At 44.8% G+C, this 18,657-nt stretch overlaps 1 protein-coding gene and 1 pseudogene across 13 annotated transcripts in view; one reads left to right on the top strand and one right to left on the bottom strand.

Moving 5' to 3' along the window:
* Positions 1-18,657, bottom strand: part of DIXDC1 (DIX domain containing 1) — a 72,841-nt gene that overhangs the window by 45,352 nt on the left and 8,832 nt on the right. For 10 of the 13 annotated variants that reach the window (XR_004970302.1, XR_004970301.1, XM_036324343.1 and 7 more), the window contains exons 1-2: positions 18,361-18,553; positions 14,312-14,377 (exon numbers count right to left, since the gene is read on the bottom strand). The exons of 1 other annotated variant lie outside the window; for it this stretch is intronic. Coding sequence is in view for 10 of the 12 variants with exons in the window: in XM_036324343.1 (XP_036180236.1) it covers positions 14,312-14,377; positions 18,361-18,420 (126 nt within the window). In the remaining 2 variants the exon portion in view is untranslated. Of the gene's footprint in view, positions 1-14,311; positions 14,378-18,360; positions 18,554-18,657 lie in introns of those variants that run through there. 2 more of the 13 variants (XM_036324347.1, XM_036324348.1) reach the window with 1 other exon arrangement.
* LOC118664344 lies at positions 9,732-10,789 on the top strand (annotated as a pseudogene).

Raw genomic sequence — 18,657 nt, 5'->3', positions numbered from 1 at the left:
CAGCACTCTGTCTGGTTTCTGTAGAAGCCCAAGACCCTAAAAATTAAGTTCAAGGGCTAAATTATTAAATTATAATTTGGTTAAAGTTCTGTTGACTTCTAAGCCCCAAGTACTTCCTTAATAAAGTGATGTTGGCAATTACTCATTGGCGGCTTCCTGAGCTTAAATTAAATCTTCCTTATTTTCTCTAAATTGATTTGTGGGAATAAATAAAGTCCTTTGGAAGACAGTACTAAGGCAACAATCAATCAGCCACTGAGAAACCACAGGAACCACTATGATCAGCAAGAAGTGGGGGGAGGAATATTTATTGAGTACCTACCATGAACTAAATATCATTTGTGTTTTATACATGTTTTTTTTAAATATATTTCTTTATTGATTTAAGAGAGGAAGGGAGAAGGAGGAAGAGATAGAAACATCAATGATGAGAGAGTCATTGATTGGCTGCCTTCTGCACGGCCCCCACTGGGGACCAAGCCCGCAGCCTGGGCATGTGCCCTTGGCCGGAATCGAACCCGGGACCTTTCATTCTGCAGGCCGACGCTCTATCCACTGCGCCAAACTGGCTAGGGCTTTTATACATGTTTTAACGAGCTAATGAATAGACCTGGAACAGGGCTGCCGCACAATTGATGCTTACTAAATGGTCATTACTATTTTCATCATTATCATCATCTAACTCAATTATCAAAGAAGCACAGAAGGGTCAGTATCATCCCAACGGATGGATGAGGTTCAGAGAGATTATTTAACTTCTCCAATGTCCGCACAGCTAGGACATGGTAGACCCGGTATTGAAACCCACTGGGGATCAAGCCCGCAACCCGGGCACATGCTCCTTACCGAAATCGAACCTGGGACCCTTGAGTCCACATGTCGATGCTCTAACCACTTAGCAAACCGGCTGGAGCCCTAAGTATTTTTATTGATTTCAGAGAGGAAGAGAGAGGAAGAGAGCTAGAAATATCAATGATGAGAGAGAATCATTGATCAGCTGCCTCCTGCATGCCCCCTACTGGGGATCAAGCCTGCAACACAGGCATGTGCCCTGACCTGGAATCGAACCATGACCTCCTGGTTCATTGGTTGATGCCCAACCACTGAGCACACCAGCTGGGCCCAAATCCTTAAGTATTATTTTTTATTTTATTAAATGTTCATTTTGAAATAATTTTGCCACATAAAAGTGGCAAAAACATCACAAATAGTTCCCTTACATGCCTTCCCCAAATATTTACATCTTACACAACCCAGTACAATGATCAATACAGGAAATTAACACTGACACAAGACCACAAACTAACCTACAGTGAAATGATTCAAATTTCACTAATTATCCCACTAATGTCCTTTTGCTGGTTCAGTGTCCAATCCAAGGTCTCACACTGCATTTAGTTGTCGTGTCTCTTTAGTCTCTTCCAATCTTTGCCCTTAATGATCTTGACAATGTTGGAGAATATTGGCCCAAATATTCAGTGTCCCTCAATTTGGGTTTGCCTGATGTTTCCTTTATTTCTGCTCTGATCTTTATTACCATTACTAGAGGCCCGGTGCACAAAATTTGTGCATGGATGGAGTGGGGTAATTCCTCAGCCCATCCTGCACCCTCTCCCAATCCAGGACCTTTCGGGAGATGTCTGACTGCTGGTCTAGGGATCCCTGCAGATTGGTCCTAAACTGGCAGTTGGACATCCCTCTTGCAATCTGGGACCGCTGGCTCCTAACTGCTTGCTTGACTGCCTGATCACCCCTAACTGCTTCTGCCTGCCTGCCTGATTGCCCCTAACCACTCGCCTGCCTGCCTGATTGCTCCTAACCACTCACTTGCCTGCATGATAACCCCTAACTGCTCCCTGGGAGGTGGAGCCAGCCGGGGCAAGGGGCCATGGTGTTCTGGTCTCTGGTCGTTCTGGTCATTCCACCATTTCAGTCGCTGGGCTTTTATTATATAGGATGTTTTCCAGTTACTTTTTGTGTATATAAAAGCTACTTTGGTATGTTAATTTTATGACCTGTTACCTTATCTTTAATTGTTTGAGTTTTATCAGTGACTAGAGGCCTAGTTCACGAAATTAGTGCACTGTAGGGTCCCTAGCAGCTGCCTGTTGCCAACCAGGGCCTCTCTCCCTTCTCCTAGCAGGCCCTGCCCCCTGGTTGAACTCCCGGATGACCTCCCAGTCGAGGGGACAATTTGCATACTATGCTTTTATTATACAGGATTGTGGTTTCCAGGATTACTATCACATCAACTGTAAAAAAAAAATAGTTTTTCTTCATTGTAGTGCTTCCCAATTTAGTAAGTTACTGGTATTAGAACTATATATATTTTTTCTCATGTTAAGAAAGTACTCATCAAGTCTTATTTTCTTGAGTGTTTTTATGAGGAATGGATGTTGAATTCTGAAAGTTTCTTAGCATTTATGGAATTAATCTTTTATGATTATTTTCCCTGACACCTATTAGTCTGGTACTATATGATATTAATGGATTTCCTAATAATGAACCTACCTTTTATTCTTGGAATTAAACTCACCAGATCATAGTGAATTATATTTTTACTATGGTGTTGGATTCTATTGTTAATAAAATAATTATTAGTGCTATATCAGTACTATATATGACATTTCTTCGTAGGTACTCATAAATATTAGTCTGCAGTTTTCTTTTTGATTGTCTTTATCATATTTAGGTATCAATATTACCTTTGCTTCATATGAAGTAGGAAGTTTCTCTACATTTTCAATACTCTGAAAGCTTTGGGACTCTCCGATATGTGGAGGTTTGATAGAATTCCCCTATAAAATAATCTGGGCCTGGTACCTTATTTGAGGAATAGTTCCTTAATAACTTCATTTCTTCTACAAAAATTGGTCTGTTTAAATTTTGTCTCCTGCAATTTTAATAAGAATTTCCCAAGAAATGATTCATTTCATCAATGTTTTTTTTCTTTTTTTTTTAATAATTTTTATTTCTTAAAGTATTACAGAGTATTACATATGTCTCCTTTTTCCCCCCCTTGACATTCCCCCAGCCCCTAACCCCCCCCCCAGTGTCTTGTGTCCATTGGTTAATCTTATATGCATGAATATAAGTCCTTCGGTTGATCTCTTAATCACCCCAAACCCTCCCCAGGCTTCCGACTGTAGTTTGAAAGTCTGTTCAATGTTGCTCTGCCTCTGCATCTACCCCTGTTCATCAGTCTATACTGGTCCCCATTATCTGTCCCAACATCATTGGAGCAGTCCCAACCTCACCGGGTCCGTCCCTACCTCACCGGGGCCGTTTCAATCTCACCGGGGCCATCCTGACCTCACCCGGGTCGATTCAACCTCACTGGGGCCGTCTCGACCTCACCGGGACCGTTTCAACCTCACTGGGGCCGTCCCGGCCTCACCGGGGCCGTTTCAACCTCACTGGGGCCGTCCCGACCTCACCGGGGCCATTTCAACCTCACCAGGGCCGTCCCGAACTCACTGGGGCAGTTTCAACCTTACCAGGGCCGTCCCTACCCCACCGGGGCCGTTTCAACCTCACCGGGGCCGCTTCAGCCTGACTGGGGCCACTTCAACCTGACCGGGGCTGTCCCAACCTCACCGGGGCCGTTTCAACCTCACCGGGGCCGTCCTGACCTCACCAGGGCTGTTTCAACCTCACCGGGCCCGTTTCAATCATTTCATCAATGTTTTAAAATGTATTTGCATAGACCTGAAAATACTCTGGTAATTTTTTTTGTTTCATTGGTTACTTCTCCATTATCATTTCTCATTTTGTCTTTTGTGCTTTCTCCCTTTATCTTCTTCATTGTGTTAGCCAATAGTTTGTCTATCTTGATATTTTCAACAGATCTTTTTAAAATGCTTTCAAGAATTATTGCTATTCTGGCCTAAGTCCCTCTAAAACCATAATATCTAGAAACAACCACAATTCTCTAGTGTAAAACCAGACACTCGGCTTCCTTATCTAAAAAATTTCACATTCTTCTCCTTTTTCTTCCTTTTCTTATTTTTTGTTACCCCACCTCACACCGTTGACTCACATAATGCTGTCAACCAAAGCCTCCCAGTAATGTTTAATATTCTGCTGTTAAATCAATCTCTTCCATCTTTATTCTTTTAAAATTGATCTTCTTAATGCACATTTACCTCTTATAAATTTCAACCTGTTAGATTCTTTCGCCGAAGATCCCTGCAGACCCTGTCCTCTCATGCATTCATTTATTCAAATCAACCAACACAGCCAGGAATTGTGCCAAACCCAGCGCTTACAGGCACATAAATAACTATGGCACAAAGTGATTGCTGCAGCAACGGAGAAATGTTAAAAATGCTATTAATGCACAGAAGGGTCAAAAGGGAAGGAAACATTTGGCTGGCTTGTTAAGGTTGTTTGCCAGGCCACAAAGAGGAGAAGGGCATCCTAGGTGATTTAAACAAAAAAGAAAGAAAAAGACCTGTGAAGGCATATGGTATCTTGGAGGAATAGCCAATTAATAAATTACTGTGTGGGCAGAGCCATCAGTGGCAGGCAATGAGGGTGGAAAAATAGGTCAGCACAAACCTACCAGCACTTAGACTTAGGGCTTAAGATCTTCAGCAGGAAAGCCTGGAGCTTTGAAACAGGAGAGTGAAACTGTGAGACCCGCATCTTAGAAAAGTCACTCTGGACACAGAGGAGAACATGGGGTAGAAAGAGGAGCATCCAGATCTGCAGAAACCAATGAGGAGACGAGGCAACAATTCCAGTGAGAGAAGATGGGAGCCTGAATTGAAGCAGCATAGTTAGAAAAGCACAAATTCCAGAAACAAATCAGAGGGGAATGATAGGATGTAGGCAGTGACAAAAAAAAAAAAAAAGAGGTTCCAAAAAGTCATGCCTGAATGATTGGCTGATGACGATACATTAACTGAGAAAGGGAATACGTGAAGAACAAGTATTGGGAAAAAGAAATAGTTTGGTTTTGAGTAAGAGTCTGAGCTCTTTGTAAAACATAAAAAAGCCAGTTGGCAAAATCCATGTCTAGAGCACAAGAGATGGGAGCGAGGTGGGAGATACATGTTTGAGAGTATGTACGTGTGATAGGTTATAGCCGTAGGTGTGAGTGAGACATAATAACTAATAACTACCACCTACTGAGCACTGACTATGCACCAGGAACTGTGCTAAGGACTTCACCACATCTTTTCATACATTCTCTCTCTCTCTCTCTCTCTCTCTCTCTCTCTCTCTCTCTCTCTCTTTCTCTCTTTCACACACACACACACACACACACATTAATCCTGTGAGAAACTATCTTTCTCATGTCATACACATGGAAACCAAGGTTCAGAACAACAAAAACCCCAGTCACAAGGCTGCTAACTGTCAGAAGAAGAATCTGAACCCAATGCTGACTCCAAATCCTGGGCTTACAAGTGAACCACAAGAAGTTACTTGGCAGGAAAGGGAGTGAGGAGACGGATGGAAGAAGAGATTAAAAATGTACTAAGTGGCAATTTTTGTCAGCTATTGAAAGAGACACTTTATATCCCTGTCTCCTTTAATATTCATACCCAGCTATTAAAATTAATATTATTGGCCCCATTTCCCATATGGGAAACCTTGCTCAAGATCATAGCACTGATAACTCATGAAAATGGGATTTGAACCCACTGCACCATACTCCAAAGAATAGATTATTTCTACAATACCAAAGAAAGCATACAATGAGAGGAGAGAAGGGAGTACCCAGGGCAGAGGATGTGATATATCAATATTAAAGAAACAAGTGAAGTGAACTGAGCAATAAAATGATCCTAGGACATATAACCAGAGGGCAGAGGAAATATAGGAATCCAGGGATGAGAGAATTTTAAGACAGGTGGTCAGTTAGGTCAAATGCTATAAACAGTCCAGCTGAGGACTAAGAAGCCCATTTCACTGAATAATTAACAGGCTTTGATAACCTTTGAGAACAGATGCTGTAGCATGGTGGGGTTAAAAGTCAGATGGCAGTGAACTGAGAAGACCTCAGAGAGCATAAAACCAGCAGTGAGGGGAGGAGAAAGGGTAGCTGGAGAGGAAAGGGAATAGAGAATGAGGATAACAGGAAACTTGTTGGCTGAGGTGTGGGGTTAGTGAGGGAGAAACAGATACAAAGGGAGGGGTGTGAACAATGCAGCAAGGTTCCGGGGAGAGGAAGAGGCCACTTCCTGCTCTGATTGTGAGGAGGCAGGAATACATACCTACAAATAGGTACAGACCTGGGGAATGTGGAGGGGGGGAAGAAGGAAGTTGAAGGAGCCCAAAATCTAAATAAATGCCCCTTTATTCATTACTAGAGGCCTGATGCACAGAATTCGTGCAAGGGTAGGCCTTCCTTCCCCCAGCTGCTGGCTTCACCGTCCAGGCCCCGTCCCCCTCCTGCACCCGCCTTGGCTTGGTGCTGCCCACGGCCACCACCACACACCCTGGGCTCCCAGGTTCTGCAGAGCCCTCCACCCCAAATGATCACCCGCTGGACAGTGGCCTGAGCCTCCCTCTGCAGGGCGATCGTGGGGCAATGGCAGGCCTGGCACTAGTGCGTGAGGTCCTGCTGTTTGGCCGTTTGGTCGATTTGCATATCATGCTTTTATTATTATAGATAGAAAGGAATGGGGAGAATGGAGGAGGCTTCCGGAAAGGAACCCTGTGGGAGACTGGAAAGAACAATGGCACCAAGGACTCAATAGGGCTGGAAATCATAATTGTGCCATTCAACCAATCAGCACGGCTATGTGATTTGCTCTAGAAGGGCTCAGCAGGCCTGGGGGGTGAGTGGAGGAAACCAATATGGGCTAACCTAAGACTGGAATTAGTCAGAGGAAAAACAGCGATCACCAAGAAGTGAGGATGGTGGTGGGAGTACATTTGAAGTGACTGATTGTGGAATCTGCACCGGATAGAAGAAATTAAGGAGAGCTGATAAACTGAGAGGACAGAGAATAGAGAACTTGATACACCTCAATGTAAGTTTAATGGGAATGGAGGAGTGTGGAGATTGGGGTGTTAAGCAGAGAGTAAACTTTCAGAGTTCAAGATTTCAAGGGCAGCACTAGACTGTTCGCTCAGTGGTTAGAGCATAGGCTTGCAGACTGAAGGGTCCCAGGTTTGATTCCAGTCAAGGGTATGTATCTTGGTTTTAGGCATGTGTGGGAAGCAACCAATCGATGTATCTCTTTCACATTAATGTTTTTCTCTGTCTCTCTCCCTCCCTTCCACTCTGTCTAAAAATAAATGGGGGGGAAAATATCCTCAGGGGAGGCTTAACAAAAGAAAACAAAACTAAGATTTCAAGGGCAGGGCAATTTTGTGCAATAAGTTCCAGGATACAGCTTCCCTGTGTGGCATTTTTGTAGCAGCACAGAGAAGGACAAACATTGCCGTGGGGATGGTCAAGGAACTGGGAGGCTTGACTGTCTTCATCATGGATCCTGAAGTCATTCCAGGAAAGTGGTAGCTGAGGATATTTACTATTTTGCCCAGAGTCATATAACTTAAAAGACTGATGAGTGTGCCTTCAATGACGCCCAGCCAGCATGGCTCAGTAGTTGAATGTCGACCTATGAACCAGGAGGTCAGGGTTCGATTCCTGCCAGGGCACATGCCTGGGTTGTGGGTCAGATCCCCAGTGGGGCATGCAGAAGGCAGCCGATGAATGATTCTCTCTCATCATTGTTTCTCTCTCTCTCTCCCTCTCCCTTCCTCTCGGAAATCAATAAAAAAAATTAAAAAAGAAATCACTGACAAAACATTTTAATTGAATTGTCCTTTGTCATGTCACTACCATGTCTGCACACTGACAGAGACCTAATAAATCACATCTAACAGAGAGATCACAGATTCACAGCTGAGTGGGCTTATTCTTATCCACAGGTTGAGGGTTACAATGACTTTAGGCCTTTGCTCCTTTTAAGTCTAATCTGGGGAGCCAACCACTAAACTAAGTCTCAGTGCATCTCCTCTCTGACATGAAGGTATCTGTACCTGGTATCCAAGAGGCAGGCCAAGGCCCTGTTCTTGTTATACTGGAAAATGCCTACTGTTGGCTCTGAAAAAACTGATTTGAACAACAAAGTAGACACTCATGAGGACCGGCCACACCACCGACCTCCCCACCAAGATGTTATCTTAAAAGAGGCCTACAATGAAAGCCTACGTCCCAGTTTTAAATTTTACTAGAGCTACTTCTGTTAGCAGATGAAATATATATGCTTCTTGCAAGAGTCTGTTACTCTCTGGTTAAACTAGTAGGTCTTTTTCTTGTTTGTTTGTTTTTTGTGTTTTTTTGCCTCAGAATCTTTTCTCAAATTATAACTTGTGTGAAAGCCACATATGTAAAATAGTGAAAGCAGTGATTCTCTGGTTAGCACCCGGGTGGGGAATTCAATAATTTTTTTTTTTATTGATTTCAGAGAGGAAGGGAGAGAGAGAAACATCAATGATGAAAATCATTGGTTGGCTATCTCCTGTACGCTCCCTACTGGGAATCAAGCCCGAAACCTGGGCATGTGCCCTCGACCAGAATCGAACCTGGGACCCTTCAGTCCACAGGTCAATGCTTTATCCACTGAGCCAAACTGGCTAGGGCTAGCCTAGTCCTCTTTACCCCCCACACCCTATAAGCCATGTGAAATAACCTGTTAAGGGGTTCTTGCATCAGTTGAGGAAAAAGAAATCACGAATTTTGCTTATTTCTAGCACTAAAATTTTATAAGTCAATTATTCAGTGAAGACAAAATAGATTCAGCAAAATAAAAATATCCAAAATATTAAGAAGTATACCTTGAACCTTCTGGAGAAGCTCCATAGAACCATGATCAGTTTCCAATCAGGCCCAGAGGGGGTGGGGGAGCTGCAGGTGTAGCTAACAGCTCTTGGGGGAGCGGTCCAGCTCACAATGACTCCCCCTTCTGTAGAAACATGACCCTCTACAATCAGTGGTTCTCAACCTTCTGGCCCTTTAAATACAGTTCCCCATGTTGTGACCTAGTCATAAAATTATTTTCGTTGTTACTTCATAACTGTAATGTTGCTACTGTTATGAATCATAATGTAAATATCTGATATGCAGGATGGTCTTAGGCGACCCCTGTGAAAGGGTCGTTCGACCGCCAAAGGGGTCACGACCCACAGGTTGAGAACCGCTGCTCTACATACTCAGTGATGGGCCCCAGTACTGGTCTAGCATTATATCATCCCTTCCACTGGCCACAGTTGACTGATCCAGCTAAGTTGACTGGTCAAGCCTAGTAGATCTCTGGACTTTTTCGGTCTCAAATTTAGGGATAGAATCAGTCCCTTTCCCCACCACCCTTCTCTCTGTTTCTCCCAGTCTCTCTTTCACAAAGTGGTAAGATGTAAAACTTAGATGCTGCCATAGGCATGATGTTCACATCTATAGTGGAAGTGAATAAAGCCACCCACAGAACCAGAGATAAGAGGCAAAAAGCAGAGGGAGCGATCCTGCCAGTGTTTGAGTTCTTGATTTTCATTGAGACTGCTCCATCCTTGCCCATTCCATGATTTAGTTTTTAGCCTTTACTTGGATTCCATGCAGTAGATTCCATTTTCTATCTCTGCTAGTTCAAGCTGGGTTCTTGGCACTTGCAACCAAACTAATAAGAAAAGCAAGATACTTTCAGCTTTTGACAAGGTATAACTTTCTTCAGTCATCCCAAATCTGGGTTCATCCAACACCAGCCGTCTCCACCATGCTGCCAAAGTTTGACCCCAACGAAACCAAAGTCATATACCTGAGGTGCACTGGCGAGGAAGTTGGTGCCACATCTGCCCTTACCCCCAAAATTGGACCCCTGGGTCTGTCTCCTAAAAAGGTTGGTGATGATCCTGGTGGGTGTGGCTCAGTGATTGAATGTCGACCTCTGAACCAGGAGGTCGCGGTTTGATTCCTGGTCAGGGCACATGCCTGGGTTGCGGGCTTCATCCCCACTAGGGGTTATGTAGGAGGCAGCCAATCAATGATGTTTCTCTCTCATCAATGTTTCTATCTATCTGTCTCCCTTCCCCTCTCTCTCTAAAATCAATTTTATTTTATTTTATTTTTTTTTATATATTTTATTGATTTTTTTTTACAGAGAGGAAGGGAGAGAGATAGTTAGAAACATTGATGAGAGAGAAACATCGATCAGCTGCCTCCTGCACATCTCCCACTGGGGATATGCCCGCAACCCAGGTACATGCCCTTGACCGGAATCGAACCCAGGACCTTTCAGTCCGCAGGCCGACGCTCTATCCACTGAGCCAAACCGGTTTCGGCTCTAAAATCAATTTTAAAAATATTTTTTAAAAAGGTTGGTGATGACAACGCCAAAGCAACCAGGGATTGGAAGGATCTGGGGATCACAGTGAAACTGACCATTCAGAACAGATTGGCCCACACTGAGGTAGTACCTACCTTCTGCTTTTGCCCTCATCATCGAAGCCCTCAAAAAACCACCAAGAGACAGAAAGAAGCAAAAAAACACACCCATTAAGCACAGTGTAAATGTCACTCTTGATGAGGTTATCAACATTGCCCAACAGATGCAGCGCCAATCTCTAGCTAGGGAACTCTCTGGAAACATTAAAAGAGACCCTGAGGAATGCCCAGTCTGCGGGCTGCAATGCGGATGGCTACCACCCTCACGACATCATGGATGACATCAACAGTGGTGCAGTGGAATGCTGGGCTAGTGAAGAACTACAAAGGAAAATATTTCAGTTAAAGATCATTTGACAAAAAAAGCAAGAAATCAGATATACTATGTCTGTGACCACAAAGAACTAATCTTGATCCAGAATTAACACCTGACACTTGTTCCGTGGAAGCTAGAAGGATGCCTGAGCAATCTGGAAGTCTAGAAAGGCTGAGGGTTTTATGACAACCCTCTGAGTCAGGTCTCAGGGAAAAGAAAAGTAGACAGAGCAACAATCAAATCTGCGTGAGCAGGATTTTGGCCTGACAAGACTGAACCACTCTAAAGCTCTGAGCAGCTGGTGTGGGGAGAGGCCTTAGCAACCCATACTCTCCATCAGCTTCCTCCAAGACACTCCAAGTAACCCTGCAATATAAATTTAAACTCTTCCAATAAAGACAGTTCTGTCTACCATCTTAATCTGTGCAGGAAATCTTGACCTGGAAAGCTTTCCGGTCGCCCAATGTACCTGGTTTTCTTTGGGACCTGCCCTTCCTTCGGAATAAGTTTGTAAACCCAGCCTCTGCTTTCTATCTCCCCTAAGCCGCAAGGTCAAAGAGAATTCCTACAGGGAACTTGTTTGGTTAGAGTTGGAAAAACACTAATTGGGCTTTTCCAGAGAAGTCTGTGGGACCTCCCATCCCTAGTGTAGAAACATTCAGGAAGTAGGCTCTATAGCAGTGGTTCTCAACCTTCCTAATGCCGCGACCCTCATGTTGTGGTGACCCCCAACCATAAAATTATTTTCGTTGCTACTTCATAACTCTAATTTTGCTACTGTTATGAATCGTAATGTAAATATCTGATATGCAGGATGTATTTTCATTGTTACAAATTGAACATAATTAAAGCATAGTGATTAATCACAAAAACAATATGTAATTATATATGTGTTTTCTGATGGTCTTAGGCGACCCCTGTGAAAGGGTCATTCGACCCCAAAGGGGTCTCGACCCACAGGTTGAGGACCGCTGCTCTATGGCTTCCTGCCTGGCAAGCAGGAAAGGCGAACAAGAAAAGGAGGAGGCTCCTGCAGTGTGCTGGAGAGTGCAGGAGACCTGAATGGCTCAGGAAGGAAATCAGTTTTACAGTGAAACCAGATACCGGACACCCTCCAGCAGCAGAAGCTGAGGAGATGGGGTGGGGTGTTGCTGATAAACTGAGAAGAAGGCAGGAGGTGTGAAAACCTTGAGTTATTACTGGCCTAAATTCTGCCAGGAAAAGAATGCAATATGGCATTTCTTTTCTATTAATTCCTTCAGGTCTTACTGAACCAGGAAAGGCTACTTATTCATTGAAGTTGGTGGCTAATTAGGTAAAAGTGAAGTTCACAAGTAAAAATTTTAGGTTTTTCCTTCCCTCCATGGGTAGGGCTCTTTGTATTAGTGTTCAGCCCAGAAGTCAAAGGATAATATACCAGAAAGTAAAAACCTAAAAACTTTCTGGAAGATTTCATCTCCTAGTCTTATTTTTTAAATTTCCATTAGTTATGAGTTCCATAAACACACTGTTCTTCACAAGTATATGTTATAAGTGTTCAATAAATGCATGTGAGTGAATGAATGAATGAAAGAATGAATGAAATGAGGTATCACTGTATAATCTATGAGTGTCCTTTACTAAAAACAGGGCGTGGAGCCCACTCTTAGGGCCTTTGGGATTGGTTCCCTTCCTCCCTAATATATATGATTGTTATCATAATTAGCTAGTTTATTAATATTAATAGAAAGAGAGCAAAGGGGAGGCCAGACATTATAAGCATGGTCATCTGCGCAGCCTCACCAGGAAGCTACAGCTTCACTCTCCCCAGTAACAACCAGTCCATTCCCTGCAGATCATTGGGGGAAGGGATCGAACAAAGGGGGAGATGGGCACGTTCGCAGTTAAGTTGGGGTGACACAGGAAATTTGCTTGCCTGTCAGTCTAGCCTGGGAAAAAGATCACTGGCTAGGAGGCCACTCTGATGGAAGCCCATGAAATCCTGGAAGGTGAAAATCCCCAAAGGGAGCTCCCTCTCTTGTGCTCTCTTGCTCTTGCACTCCTGTTTCTCACCTGCTCTGTGACCAGCACTCGCCTGTGTGCTAACCTACCATATGGCCTTAAGCAGCTGCATGGCCCGTGGCCCTGTGGACCCCACATGCAATGAACTGCAGCTGGGAAGACAGGCTAAGCTAGTCAGATGCTGGACTGAACTATAATTTTGTTGTTGTTGTTGTTAATCCTTACCTGAGGATATTTTTTCTATTGATTGCCTCCTGCACAAGCAGATTGAGCCTGCAACTGTGGCACATGCCCTTGACCAGAACTGAACCCGCAACCCTTCAGTCTGGCAGCCGACGCTCTAACCACCGAGCCAAACCAGTCAGGCTGGACTGTAATTTAATATAGGACAGAAAGTCTGGGCAGTGGCCTTGATCCTAGCCCTGCTGAAGACAAGATTGGACTTTTTCCATGGCAGGACATGGAGATTGGACCCTGGAGGGAAACCCCCTTAATTTTATCCACTGAGCCAAACCGGCTAAGGATTTTTTTTTTTTAATCATCACCCAAACCCCTTAATTTTACATCATCAATAAAGCTTTCCACAAAATCCCATCCCCCCCCCCCCCCATGGGGAAATTCTTTTCCCTGAGGCATCCCAAGAACTCCACTTCCACTAATAACATGATCACTGAAGGTTATGTCCATGACCACTTAAATAGGGCCTGGTTTGAGTGCCAGAAGCCAATTCCAGCATGTCATAATTGCAAGAGTTTCATCAGAAGGTTGATGGAACTTGGGGACTCAACAAGGGCTGAGTCCCATATGTTGTCACCTGTTGGGAATGGCTGATGGCATTTCCCCAAACCTGAAAAGGAATGATTGCTTGGCTGCCAGACAGCTCAGGGCATCTTAATCTACATGTTATTGCCTCCTACTGGCCAAACACCTGAACAGCCGTTGGCTAATTTCCTCCATTCTGACAATGGACTCTATACAAACCCTGACCCTTTGAAGTGTATACCTCTGCCTCTCCTCTGGACAAATTGTGTTAATAAAAAGCATGGGGTCCTGCCCTAACCAGTTTGGCTCAGTGGATAGAGTGTCCGCCTGCGGACTGAAAGGTCCCAGGTTCGATTCCGGTAAAGGGCATGTACCTTGGTTGAGGGCACATCCCCAGTGGGGAGTGTGCAGGAGGCAGCTGATCGATGTTTCTCTCTCATCGATGTTTCTAACTCTCTACCCCTCATCCTTTCTCTCTGTAAAACTAAATCAATAAAATATATTTAAAAAAATAAAAAAAATAAAAAGCATGGAGTCCTGAGATGAGGAGATCTTAGTTTCCTTTAAACTAGGCTCCTGTGACCCCCAAATGCCTTTCAAAATTATATTTCACCTCTGGACTCCTATTTAATCTAGGCACAGCCTTCTCCAGATTCCAGAACCCTTCTTAATGTTGGAACAAGAACCCCGACATTTGAGGATAACAAATAAGGAAATACGTTCAGGAAAGTTTCAGTCCTAACAGCCTCGACAACAGGGCGAGTCATGGGGAAGTGGCACCTGGCACACAGTGCCCATCACTGCTCCACGGGCCTGGCCAGCCCATCACTCACCATGAGGAACATGACGCTGCCTGAGAGCTTGCTGCCAGGGAGCATCTGTTTAGCTGGCATTGACTCCTGTGGGAATAAAGCCAGTGAGCTCGGGTGAGGAGTGGAGAAATCAGTCAGGATAGAAAAAAGAAGGTTGGCGAGTGAGGTGCTTTGTTACATTAAAGACTTAACTGGCCTTTAATTTCCACAGCAAAGCACAGAGGAGGTCATTGTGGAAATGTCTGACCGCCTCTGCTTGGCCCCAGGTTGCGGAAGGCGTGAGGCGCTTAGGAGCGATATCTGCTGCAGCCATCCTCTTCTTCACTGGCCCTACGTCCCCCTACGGGAATGGCGCCAGACAAAGGCTCTTCCTGTGTTTCTCAGGGACTACCAAGCAGATGAATCTCTGTGAGATTTAAATTTTTACTTTTCTACGTGGAGAAAAACTGGTAGGGAAAGTCTCCCAGGTCATGTGCTTCAAGGTTGAGGCTCAGACACCTGATTTCCTGTTGACCAACATTTTAACAAATCAGCTAAACAACTTTCAGTCCCTCAGGCCATTCATGCTCCAGCCAGGCACAGGCTCTCTCTGCCTGGCAGGCAGGATTTCTACATCACCACAATTTCCCCAAGTTTCAGACTCTGACCATTTACTTTATGTTCACTGCCCCGTGAGCTCCACCAGGGCACAGACTATGTTTTTTTACTTCTGTTTCCAGAACCTGGCACGGTGCCTGGTGAACACAGCCATTCAGTGACTGTCTATTAAATGAGTACCTGCATGCATGTTTTCCAGATTAGCAAGAAGAAAAGTCTGGTCTCGGTGAGTAGGTCAGTTGGTAAATAGTTGGTACTTTTCATGATATTATTAAGTAGAAGGTACCTGTGTAATCTCCCACAAACACTACCTCTTCTATGGTACTTATCACATTAAGCTGCCTGTTATGGTTCTTATAGTACACCTATAAATCTCTTCCTATAAATTCCTTGGAAGCAGGAACTATTGTTTTTCTATTATTTTATCCAATTCCTCATCCAATAAATGAATTAAATAATGGAATGAATGAATGCTTACTTGCCAGACTATATTACAGTCTTTGGTCTCCCCAAATCCTCCAACACATGCACCAAAGTATTTTTTTAAAGAAAGTTTAGCCCCTAGAAAAACACTTGCAGAAAAAACACTTGGCACATTAACCAAAGATAATGTTCATATGACATCAATACCAAGTGGCAGAGAAAACAAATAAATAGCCTTGAGGCAGATCAGAATGGGGACAAATGATAGAAAGGGCAGGCCCAAAACATAGAAGTTGGGGATGACATCCAGGTGAGCTATAGAATGCGGCTGTAGCCAAAAGTTGTGGATAATTCAAAATGCAGAGTAACCATGCCGATAAAAGGGGCTGCATTGACATGAATCAATTCTATGAGTAATTTGTCAGGTGTGTTCAGACCAGGGCTATTCAGGGAACAAAATGGAAGAAAATTCTGCCATGCACAGTTATGCATCATGGCATATGGTTGAGATTAGAGGCTAACAGTGGGTAGAGGAAAGCCTTGATTCAAAGGACAAGGTTTCTCTCTGTTAATTAACCAGTTAGGGCCATAGCTTCATTTCCTGTGGCAGTTTTTGCTGCCAAAGAGAATGACGTCACGGCCCTAACCACACAGACCGTAAAAGCATCCGGGTGATGAAGAATAGCTTCAGATATGCTTGGAGCATTTCCCAGAGATGACTGGATAGGTGTGTTATTCTTAGCCCCAGTGAAGAGCTTCCCAGAGGGACTGAAGTGTATTCTGACACTGGCCTTTAAGTCCCGATCTATATCCTTATCACACGACTCTAACAAAAGAGATTGAATATACCTGGATCTATTAAGCAATCCTAGAGGCTGCAATAGGTCAATCAGAGCCCCATCATCTCTGAAATAACTAACTTAGCATTATTCAGTAGCAATAAATGTGATACAGTACATGAAAAGAATTATTCAATATAATTTACTATGTATGTAAAATAATTATTTAAACTTTCAGGGACATTTGAGATTTAACATATTACTATTAATATTATTTAGACTATGTCAGTTTCTCAGAGAAACCAAAATACTGATTGGCTATCAGAGTTCAAATCCACTAATAGAAGGGAATAGATTATACATTAGCCTGTAGATGGGGTGGAAGGGAAATTTACAGGATGGATAGAAAAGTCAAATGTCAGAAAGAAAAAAGAGGTATTACTACATTATTCTAGAGGTGAATTAATAAAGTTGTGTGTCTATTGTTTTTATTTCTTGTTGTTGTTGTTTTGTTTTTATTAAGACTCCGTTACCACCACAAAAAGAAAACTCTCCCACTCTCCCTTTCCCTTATGATTTATAACAACTGGAGGTCAGGGGTCATTTATGGACACACTAAAGCTCTTCAGGGGAAATGTTAGGAAGTGAAAAAGAGCAGAAGGCAAAGACGGGTTGACTCTGTGCTGCTTCTCTCCTCCTGAGAAGACAGACAGTGAGACCTGATACTTGGGACTGAGTTTAAAAAAGGGGAGGCCAGAGGAGGACCTAAGGGGCTCCTGCACAATTGGTGGATAAGTCAGACATGTGACACTTGAGACCACGGGCAAGCCCAAAGGCAAGGAAAAGAGGGACCGGGAATACTGGAAGCACTCAAAGAGGTGGCCTCCTGGCTTGTATGACTGTAGCTCTTTGTTAACAACCCCCTGACATGTGTTCAGAGGACTGGTGCAAAGGCGAGGAGCCCTGCCGTGCACGCAGGGTGCAAACTCTGACCTTCAAGGAGGGCTGTGACAGCCTCAGCCAAAGGAAAAGCCTGACTCAGTGGGTTAGGTTGGGACAGCGTCTCTGCAACTTTCCTCTCTGTGTCAGGAACAAGGCCGGGCACAGGGGCCAGGACTGGAGAAGGTTCTGGAACAGGTCAGGCTGCAGAGCTTCTTAATTAGAAACAGGAATTGAGGAAAGAGCCTGCCATGCAGCTGTAGCAAGAAAACCTTACACACCAATTCTCGAGAATGGCTACCTCCAGGAAAGACTGCAGGGATGGTGGAGGTACTGTCTTGCCTGTAATGTTCATATTTAAGAAGAGAATGTACTCGTGTGTTCATTGTTTAAAGACTGATTTTAAAAAATCGTAAATTTAAGAAAGAGAAGGAAGAGAGGAAGAGGTGAAAAGAAAAGGAGAAGGAAGCAACACACAACTAACAGTCTAGGTCTCCTTGTAGGGGTCTCCCTGGAACCTGGGATAAGGCGAAGGGGCGGGGCTCAGAAGCAATGAAAGACATGGAACAAATCGCAAGGGGGAAGGATCCTACATCAGAATTCTCTAGGTCCCAAGACAAAGAAATGTAATAAGTAACAGAATTTTGAGAGTAAACACTGAGGAGAAAGACCAGCCAGCCTCTCCCATACTGCCTGTCACACTGGGGCCCCGTTCCCCGCTCTCACACAGAAGGGAGCCAACACTGACTCCCCTGAATTGAGCCCAGAAACCCAGACCTTCTCTCCTCTTACGTCTTCTCTGCCAACCATGCCCTTGGTTGTGGAGAAACGTACTACCCAGGTTTTAAAAAAATATATCAATAGAAGAGGGCACTTCATGTGGACCACCTACCTGCTCACCCGGCCCTCTCAAACTTTCTACCAATGCAATGCCACCCACCCTTCCCTCCGCTCTTCGTTAGCGCCTGGAATAGAGTGAGCACTTCTGCCACAGACTCAGGAATTTCCTGGGGGGGGATCCCTGGGGAGAGTGGAGACCACCTCTTCTGGAAGGAGATGGCCTCTGAATCCGTGTCCTGTCTTCTGGGCTCAGGCTAGCAGCCAGGGACGGTCCATGCTCAGCGTAGCTGGAGGCAGGCGGCCCCTTTGATGTCTCGCGGTTCACCCGTGGGGTCGGCACCCTCCCACCACCAAAGCCGCCTTAGGGCTCTGCATGCGAGTTGTTCTGGGTCCTCCCGAGGAGGAGGGCGCCGGAGGACCGGTTCCAGAGATCAGGCGGGAGGCGCTGGGGGAGGGGGGCTGGGCAGTGGGAGGGGCAGACGGGGCAGTTACCTCGTTGAAGCCCTCCTGCAGGACGTCCAGAAAGTTCCCCCGGGTCAGGCACGCCAGCATGGTTCCTGCCGGGGCTCCCCGGGCGGGGCTGCAGGCCCGGCGGCGCCGCCTCCTCCCACTGCACACAAAGACTCCGGGTTCAGCTCGTGGGGATGTCTCCGGAGTCCCGCACGCCACTTACTGGAAACCCAGACCTGAGCCAAACTAGCGGCTTCCACTGGGCATGCTCCTACCGAGGCCTCCGCAGGGGGGCCGGCTGCTCCGCGGTTCCTATAGAAACAGCTGGTGCGCGAGGGC

The sequence above is a fragment of the Myotis myotis genome, unplaced genomic scaffold, assembly GCF_014108235.1.
Source record: "Myotis myotis isolate mMyoMyo1 unplaced genomic scaffold, mMyoMyo1.p scaffold_m19_p_10, whole genome shotgun sequence".
NCBI lineage: Eukaryota > Metazoa > Chordata > Mammalia > Chiroptera > Vespertilionidae > Myotis > Myotis myotis.
The sequence above is the reverse complement of the archived record's forward strand: the minus strand, read 5'-3'. Positions and strand labels throughout refer to the sequence as shown.